Below are 9,266 nucleotides of genomic sequence, written 5' to 3'. Positions count from 1 at the left end.
CTGAATGATGTCCACTGATTTCTGTTATGTTACTATAGTGACTGCTTATGGGCAATGATGCATGAGTATACTGCACACATTTTGATTAACTTCCATGGCTGCTGAAATTTATTAGCTTCTGCGCTTAAACATACATGTAACTACCTCTTAGCTCTCGGAATTATTTTATTCTAAATTTGAAAGAAATTAGACTTGGGCCACCCATATGGGCCTACTCGGTCCATGTCTAATAAGTAAATATATTTATATATGTATAATATCTTATTAAAATAAAAGAAGAGACAAAACGGTTAGGACTTCCTAAACCGGTGTGTCGTATCTGTTCAATAAAAGGAATTCTCTCCTCCTTCAACAGAAAAAAGTCTCTTTCTTGTCTCACAAAATTCTAAAGGGTTCATGTGACGATCTTGTGAAGATTTCTTCTGTGAAACACTTCCCTCCTACAACTATAAATTGGGGTTTTCATAACCCAGAAAAGAGACTAGAAGTTATAACAAGAAGCAAGAAAGAGCTCGTGGATCAAACGCATCAAATTTCTCTATAAGTTTCAAGTTTCAATCAATCAAGTTCAAATCCAAGAAATCAAGTCCAAGCTCAAGAACGAAGAACAAATCAAGATTCAAGGAGTACAGGTTCAAATCAAAGTTCGTGCTAGTTGAATTCAAGATCATCGTTCGTGGAAACAAAATATAGATTCAAGATCAAGATCAAAGCCTTTGAATTTATTTTCTATTGGAAAGAAGAATCAGAGGATTCATAGAGATTGTACACTCATATTATTTGAAATCAAATACTATGATTGTTGTAATATTTTTCAGTCTCGATTATTTTCTTGACGCAAATTTATTGTCTACAAATTCTGACACACACAGTGGGACTTTCTCTACCTATAATCTCAACTTTTCAATCACCAAAGTCTAAGAACATCGAAATGGCTTCAAAGAAAATCAACTCCAGATCAACTTCCACTAAGGTTGCTAATTTCAGGTTCTACACTGATGTGAAAAATATCCTCGATGTTACCTTTGGAAGCTTTGGACCAGTTACAAGGAGCAAAGCAAGCTCTTTAGGATAACAAGCACTACAAGTGTCGTCCGTATCAACCCTTATTTTTGGATCTTCATCCTCAAAAGGATCAAGATCATCTATGAACGCACCTAAAGGAGGAAGCAATGTTGCTGAAAAGAATAAGAAAACTCTTGCTTTGCTTGACCTCTCCGGATCCAAGAACTCTGTTGTGAAGGAAGATGGTGATATTTCAAGCGATGGATCCTCCCCACTTACACCGCATAGTGTGAGCTATTCGAGGATCAATCTGTGTGATAATCCATGCTACTCTCCATCGTCCACAACAATCATGCAAGCCATGGTGACAAACGCTTCATCTGTGGAGGAGTAGTTAGCAAACTTGACGGAAGCTATCGCTGGCTTGACCAAGTGCATGCAAAATCAATATTCTAGAATTGACAAGCTAACAGACAGGGTGGGAATCTTGATGGAAAAAGAATCTACCCATACACCTGGAAAGATCCCAGAAGTTCCAGAGAGTGATTCTCCGCCAAGACAAGTAGCATCCGCTAAGGCTATCCTTGTCTCATCTGAAAGGATGATTCCAATTGATCAACTGAAGGATTCATTGAAGGAACTATTAAAAATAAGTATGAAGTTGCTGCCAAGTACTCTCTTATATACGCAAAGTCGTATACTGCAAGAATCGATATGTTGAAGATGTCTGTTGGGCTATCAACTTTCAAAGTTTCAACAGTTTGATGGTAAAGATAATCCAAAATAACATGTGGCGCACTTCGTTGAGACGTGCAACAATACTAGGACTTATGGAGATTACCTTGTCAAGCAGTTTGTCCACTCGCTAAAAGGAAATACTTTTGACTGGTACATAGACCTCGAGACTGGATCTATTGATAACTGGGATCAACTGGACCAAGAGTTCCTCAATCATTTTTATAGCACGAGACGTACTGTGAGTATGATAGAACTTACAAATACTCGTCAATGAAATGGTGAACCAGTTATCGACTTTATCAATCGTTGGAGGAATTCAAGCCTCAACTACAAAGACAGGCTTAGTGAAGCTTCTGGCATAGAAATGTGCATCCAAGGCATGCACTGGGGACTATGCTACATCTTGCAAGGTATCAAGCCTAGCACATTTGAATAACTTGCGACTCGTGCCCATGACATGGAGTTAAGCATGGCCTCCGCTGGAAATGTAAGGCTACCTATCTATGAGTCTCGCAAAGGGGACGACAAGTAAGAAGTCAAGAAATGGAGCAAGTTTGTACCCAAGTCTGAAAACAAAGAAGCTATAAATGTCAACACATCACCTATGAAGTTCACAATGAAGGTGAGCAAGAAGCAAAGCACGAAGTCCACTTCTTTTCAAGATAAGCCAAGTGTAAAGTTGACTCTAAAAGAAATGCAAGAGAAGGAGTACCCATTTCTGGATTCTGATGTTCCAACTATTTTTGAAGAACTTCTCGAGTTAAATCTCATTGAGCTTCCGGAGATGAAGCGACCAAATGAAGCTGGGAAAACGAATGACCCAAATTACTGTAAATACCATCGACTTGTGAGCCATCCTCTGGAGAAGTGCTTTGTCTTCAAGGACAAAGTTATGGATTTAGCTCGTGAAAAGAAAATCATGCTTGAAGATAAGAAAGCAAGCGCAAACCAAGTCTCTATCACCTTTGGCTCATTCAGTCCAGACGAATTATGTAGTTTCAAAGAAAGTAAAAATGAAGAATTACTAGAGAACAACAAGGTTGAAGTTGATCAGTCTGATGATGATGAAGGTTGGACATTGGTGACTCGTCGAAGGCGCCACAAAAGAGGCTCACAAAAAGAATCAAAAGAACAACCAACAAGGAAAATAATGGTAAAAAGACCAAAGAAACAGAATCCACTTAGGCGTTTAAAGAAAGCAAAAGTGGAGGTGTACCACCATCAAAAGCCACACATCTAGTGACCTTGGAGGAGTTCTTGCCAAATTGGTTTCGCATGAAGATTTTCCGTGATGGTAGTGAGGCTTTTTTGTTGCCATGCTGGCAAAGGGGAAGAAAACAGTGATGACCTACCGTTGGCACCATCTTCAGAAAAGCTCATTGAGTCCATCCCTCAAGAAGTTAATGCTTGCGAGGAAAAAGTTACGTTCACGAATGACGATCTTATACTTGGTGACACTCCTCATAACTGCCCAGTATACCTGGTTGGCTATATGCACGATGAAAGGGTAAATCAAATTTTGTTCAATGGAGGATCCTCAATGAATATCTTGCCAATTCGCACTGTGAAAGAACTTGGTATTCCCATGAACAAATTCTCGAAAAGTCGTGTAATTATTCAGGGATTCAACCAAGGGGGAAAAGAGCCATAGGCGCGATCAGGTTGGGGATCACCATTGAAGATATGCAATCAAGTGCATGGTTGCATGTGATCGATGCAAAGACTTCATACAACGTCTTGATTGGAAGGCCTTGGATACATAAGAATAAAGTGGTTCCATCTACCTACCATGAATATTTGAAGTACTACAAGGGAGAAGTCGAGAAGAAGATAGTTACTGATGACGAACTATTCACCGAGGCTGAATCACACTTCGCCGATATAAAGTTCTACTTGAAGAACCGCATTGTGAAGGAGTTAAAAACTGGTATTGTCAAGAATGACGAGTCCACGACTAAGAGAGCTGAGGTGGTTGCCGACAAAACCGAAGTTGTTACTGAGGAGGTAACCCAAACTCAAATAAATCTAATAAAGGGAACGTTGTGTCTCACGATAAGAAAGTAACTCATGCGCTCCGCTATGTCCCTAAAAAGAAGAAAGAGGAGGGAGGATCATCCAAACCAATATGCTAAGGGAGTTAACTCTTCCGATCAAAGGAATTGGGCAGTAGCGTTGCCATCAACGCTACTTGCATGGTTTGTGTCCCAAAATAATTCGTAGAATGTGGCACTCATACGAAGCGTATAGATAAAGACTTTGATCCTAATGCTTGCAAGATATTTGCAAAAGCTGGATATAATCCTAATGAGCCGTCAAAATTAGGGAATCTGCTACGAGGCAACCACGTGAAGGTCTGAGATACAAGCAACCTTCGCCGGTTCGCATCTCTATAAGAAGGGCAAGCAATAATTATATCACTATAAAATATGAATTTGCCACTTCTAACAGGTCTTCTGTCTTTGATCGACATGGAAAATCAACTATGAGGACTTCCGTATTTGAGAGATTGGGTCCGTTAAAGAAGGGGAACAAGTTCCAGAGAAATTATCAAAGCATAAGAACACCCGCTTTGCCCAGAATCTAGAAGATCTCTAAGGTTTTCAAAGTTTGGTTCCTTCTAGAATGAGGCAACAAACAAAACTTGTGGTTTCATATAAATAAGTACTGAAGGTAAAGCCATATACTGTGGTTTATACTAAGGAACATGGCAAAGACGAAGAAAGTATGGGTTCTTCGTATTATGTTACTGCACAAGGCGAGAATGGTGTTCCATCTCTAATGGAGGATAATGACAAATTGGAGGGTGTTTTACCGTGTTACCACATATCTTTCAATGATGAAGATCCTCAAGAAGATGAGGATGCGAAAGATGCTTCCCCGGAACTTGAAGAAGGGGTGAAGGCAACGATTGATGCCTTAAAAGAAGTTAACCTTGGCACTGATGAAGAACCAAGGCCCACTTACCTAAGTGCTTTACTAGCAATCGATGAAGAAAGCACTAATATCGAGTTACTCAAGGAGTTCAAGAATGTCTTTGCTTGGAGTTACAAAGAGATGCTTGGCTTGGACCCTAAAGTAGCAGTTCATCACCTTGCAGTCAAGAATGGCGTCCGTCCTGTTAAGCAAGCCCAAAGGCGCTTTAGGCCGGACTTGGTTTCCTTGATCAAAAGTGAAGTTAACAAACTCATTGAAGCTGGATTTATTTGTGAAGTTAAATACCCAACATGGGTTTCAAGTATTGTTACCGTGAGAAAAAAGAATGGCCAAATTCGAGTGTGTGTTGACTTTAGGGATCTCAATAATGCATGCACTAAGGATGAATTCCCACTTCCTATTCCAAAGCTTATGATTGACACTACCACTGGGTATAAGGCAATGTCATTCATGGATGGTTCATCAGGCTGTAACCAAATTCACATGGCACCAAAAGATGAAGAACTTATGACATTCCGTACCCCAAAGAATATTTATTTCTATAGGGTAATGCCTTTTGGCTTGAACAACGCTGGTGCTACTTACCAAAGGGCTATGCTGAATATTTTTGATGACCTTCTCTACAAGAATGTTGAATGCTATGTTGACAACTTAGTGGTAAAATCAAGAAAGATGAGCGGCCACTTGGTGGGTTAATGCAATGCACTGACTTTTTCTCCTTTTTGGTTGCAGATAAGGATGCAACTGGTGAATCCAAGTTCAGAGAGCATAAGGAATGGGTGTGATTCGCAATTAGGATTGGAATATACCTATTTGCAACCAGTAGTGTGACCGATCTGTGTTCAAAACAACCAATGACGCTAGCGTGGCCAAGCTGGAGAAATCAGCTTATTTTGACAAGTGCTTTTTTCAAAAGTGCTTTTGAAAAAATATTTTTGGAGAGAAGCAGTTTGTGTTTGGCTAATCACTCTGAAAAGCACTTTTGAGAAATAATTTGTGTTTGACCAAACTTTTCAGAAAGTGCTTTTAAGTATTAAATTACGAATAAGGACACGAATAAGTATCAAATTTGTGTTTGACCGCATAGCCCTGGCTTGATTCCGTATTGTGCTACTTTCTTTGTGTTCACTGACTACATGAGAGGAGCCATGCGAATTTCAGCCTTGTCTGAAGCTGGAGTTATTTATGTTATGACCCACGATTCAATTGGTCTAGGAGAAGATGGTCCAACCCATCAACCTATTGAGCACTTGGCAAGTTTCCGTGCAATGCCCAACATTCTGATGTTCCGTCCAGCAGATGGGAATGAGACAGCCGGTGCTTACAAGGTGGCTGTCCTCAGAAGCAAGACACCATCAATCCTTGCCCTCTCGACAAAAGTTGCCTCAACTTGCTGGAACTTCTATTGAAGGAACAGCAAAGGGTGGCTACATTGTATCAGACAATTCTTCAGGCAACAAACCTGATGTCATTTTGATCGGTACTGGCTCAGAGTTAGAAATTGCTGTCAAGGCTGCCGATGAACTCAGGAAAGAAGGAAAGGCAGTGAGAGTTGTTTCCTTTGTTTGTTGGGAGCTTTTCAATGAGCAGCCAGCTGACTACAAGGAAAGTGTCCTTCCAGAATCTGTTACAGCTAGAGTTAGCATTGAAGCTGCATCAACATTTGGGAGGCAGAAAATTGTTGGAGATAAAGGAAAAGCCATTGGAATTGATGGATTCGGTGCTAGTGCTCCTGCCGGAACGATATACAAAGAATTTGGTATTAAAGCAGAGGTTGTTGTAGCTGCAGCTAAAGAAGTTTCTTAGGCATTATTAGTTACCATTCTTGGTTGCTGGTGGTCTACTGAATTGATTTCATTTAGGTTATGAGATGTGATAAAATGGTGGAAACGATATCAAATGGACTCTCGCCACAGTTCACAGCCGCCTGAGATTTAAAATAAGGGTGAAACATCTTTTTCTTCATTTGAGCCACCTGAACGAATCCAAGATTAGGACAGAAATTAGGCACATCGATGCTCCTGAACTTGTACACTTACAACATACATATGTTGAGTTCGTAATTTTATTTGGATTCATTGGTTATGTGGTTGACATGTGGTAGTTGAATTTTCTGGGCTGTCCTCATTGTCTCCTCTCCCACTTCTCTTGAGTGATGAGTGATTACTTAAGTGAAAGTTATGGGTGGTCCTTCAAGCTATTTTTGTCAGATCCTTATTTTGTTGGATTGTTGTAGGCCAGTACTACGTACTAGGCGGTTGGAGATGGCCCGGCCCCTTCAATTAGAATAATGATTTTAGGAGTCCGAAACCAAAGTGTGGTTCTTTTGGACTCAAGCGACACAAATATGTTAAAAAGAAAACTGGGCACCATTTTAGGGGGAAGTGTACGGTTAGCCACTAATTAGAGATGTCTTTACTCTTTAGCCACTGTTTAAAATGTATTTACTTTTTAGCCAGTGCTTAATAATATTTTTAACCGCCCGGACGAAAATACCCCTGTGCTAATATTAAGGACATGGTATCCTTAACTTCATGTATGCTCTGTAAATATTAAGGACAAAATGTCATGTATTTGCACTTTCCATTATTAAACTTTAGGACATCATGTCCTTAACTTCATATGTGCAGTGTAAATATTAAAAACATGATGCCCTTAACGTCATCTGTGCAGTGTAAATGTTAAGGACATAATGTCCTTAACTTGTATTTGCACCTTCTCTTGTTAAACTTTAGGACATCATGTTCTTAACTTCATATATGCAGTGTAAATATTAAGGACATGGCGTCCTTAACTTTATGTGTGCAGTGTAAATGTTAAGGACATAATGTCCTTAACTTGTATTTGCACCTTCTGTTGTTAAACTTTAGGACCTCATGTCCTTAACTTCATATGTGTAGTATAAATGTTAAGGACACGGTATCCTTAACTTTATGTGTGCAGTGTAAATGTTAAGGACATCGTGTCCTTAACTTTATGAGTGTTGTGTAAATATTAATGATATTTTGTCCTTAACTTCATATGGTTAGTGTAAATATTAAGGACATGGTGTCCTTAACTTCATGTGTGCAGTGTAAATGTTAAGGACACCATGTCCTTAATATTTACACAACACTCATGAAAAAAGGGTAAAAATATCTTTTCGTAATAATTTTAATAGAGTAGTGGTTGTTTTTGCTCAGCATTAAAAATACTGGATAAAAAATAAATATTATGCTAAAAAGTAGCTATCCCACGCCATTTCCACACCATTTTATATATAGCACGGTTATTCACCGCGCTATACCTTAATGGCAGTTTTATCCGTTAAGGTATAGCGCGGTGAACAACCGCTCTATATTTGAACTTAAATTATTTTGTGATTAAATTAATTTGTTATTTTTTATCCGGATTAGATTATTTATGTGCTAAAAGATTAGTAAAATTGATAAATTATTATTTTATGAATAATTAATGTTATTTAGATTTTATTATTGTACATATATTAATATGTGACTTTATTATTGTTTAGTGCCCTTTAGTGTTATGTTGTGCCCGTAATTATAATGTAGTACCCGTAATTGTAATGTAGTGCCTGTAATTGTAATGTAGTGCCCTTTAGCGTAGTAAAATGTAGTGTCTTTTAGCGTAGTATCTTTGTAGTTATTAAAATTAATCATTTAATTATCTGTTAACCTCGAAAATATTTGAAAAAAAGATGACAGTTCAAACACAAACTCTCTCGAATGTTAGTCAACAAATGTAAGAAAATAACATAAAAAAATAATAATATTTGTCAAACTAAGTATTTTTATATGAATACTTATTAATTATATCATGTATAGTTATAAAATAATAAACTAACATATAAAATAAGAAACAAACATAGAAAGTAATAAACTAACATATAAAATAATAAACAAATATATAAAATAATAAACTAACATATAAAATAAGGAACAAAGATATAAAATAATAAACTAGCATATGGAATAATAAAATAATAAACTAGCATAGGGAATAATTAACTAGCATATACAATAATAAACTAATATATAAAATAATAAACTAATATATAGAATAATTAACTAACATATAAAATAATAAACTAACATATAAAATAATAAACTAATATATAAAATACTTTCCATAGATATGAGTGTTGTCTATGGATATTACCGGCCGACAAAGCACAAAACCATCAATGGCTGGTTTAAATGCCTAGAATATGTATTCTGGTATTCCCGGTCTCTGCTCAAGCTTCCATTCAACAACAGTCCCGGGGTTAAAGTGTTGCAATGCAGCCATGTACCTGGGTAGTACGGAAAATGACTTATCCCAGTTACTTTAAACAATTTCAAACGCACGTTTACGCCCGAGAAATGCCTTTCTTTTGGTAATGGTACATCCATATACCTGGTGGACATATTTTATACACTCTTTGATCTTGTACCTTATGGACGCTTCAATGTGTGGAATCAAGACAAGAGAAATCAAGTCAACATTCAAGTTAAAATGATTCCCACTGAATGTGTCTATTTTACAATTGTGGGTACCAATGTATTTCCCCAAAATCCACATATTTCTTTTCAATTTTCTCGCATGCAGCA

General features: G+C 37.7%; 2 protein-coding genes across 2 annotated transcripts; both read left to right on the top strand.

Moving 5' to 3' along the window:
* The first annotated feature begins 3,034 nt into the window (after positions 1-3,034).
* LOC138897234 (uncharacterized) lies at positions 3,035-5,508 on the top strand. Its single transcript, XM_070183197.1, has 5 exons — positions 3,035-3,320; positions 3,365-3,747; positions 4,020-4,094; positions 4,414-5,364; positions 5,410-5,508. Exons 1-5 carry the CDS (start codon positions 3,035-3,037, stop codon positions 5,506-5,508), a joined length of 1,794 nt encoding a protein of 597 aa, XP_070039298.1.
* Positions 5,509-5,739: 231 nt separating this feature from the next.
* On the top strand, positions 5,740-6,626 carry LOC104121215 (transketolase, chloroplastic-like). The gene has a single exon (XM_009633155.4). The coding sequence runs from the start codon at positions 5,977-5,979 to the stop codon at positions 6,481-6,483; it is 507 nt and encodes a 168-aa protein (XP_009631450.1). The 5' UTR covers positions 5,740-5,976; the 3' UTR covers positions 6,484-6,626.
* The last annotated feature ends 2,640 nt before the right edge of the window (positions 6,627-9,266 follow it).

The sequence above is a fragment of the Nicotiana tomentosiformis genome, chromosome 8 (assembly GCF_000390325.3).
Source record: "Nicotiana tomentosiformis chromosome 8, ASM39032v3, whole genome shotgun sequence".
Taxonomy (NCBI): Eukaryota; Viridiplantae; Streptophyta; class Magnoliopsida; order Solanales; family Solanaceae; genus Nicotiana; species Nicotiana tomentosiformis.
Note: the sequence above shows the minus strand (reverse complement) of the source record. Positions and strands in the feature narration are given on the sequence as shown.

Coding starts and splice junctions, on each gene's coding strand:
- LOC104121215 (XM_009633155.4), top strand. CDS start 5,977: ATGGGAATGAGACAGCCGGTGCTTACAAGGTGGCTGTCCTCAGAAGCA.
- LOC138897234 (XM_070183197.1), top strand. CDS start 3,035: ATGGTAGTGAGGCTTTTTTGTTGCCATGCTGGCAAAGGGGAAGAAAAC. Junction 3,748..4,019: donor CCGAAGTTGTTACTGAGGAG/GTAACCCAAACT, acceptor AATGCTTGCAAG/ATATTTGCAAAAGCTGGATA. Junction 5,365..5,409: donor GAAAGATGAGCGGCCACTTG/GTGGGTTAATGC, acceptor TTTTGGTTGCAG/ATAAGGATGCAACTGGTGAA.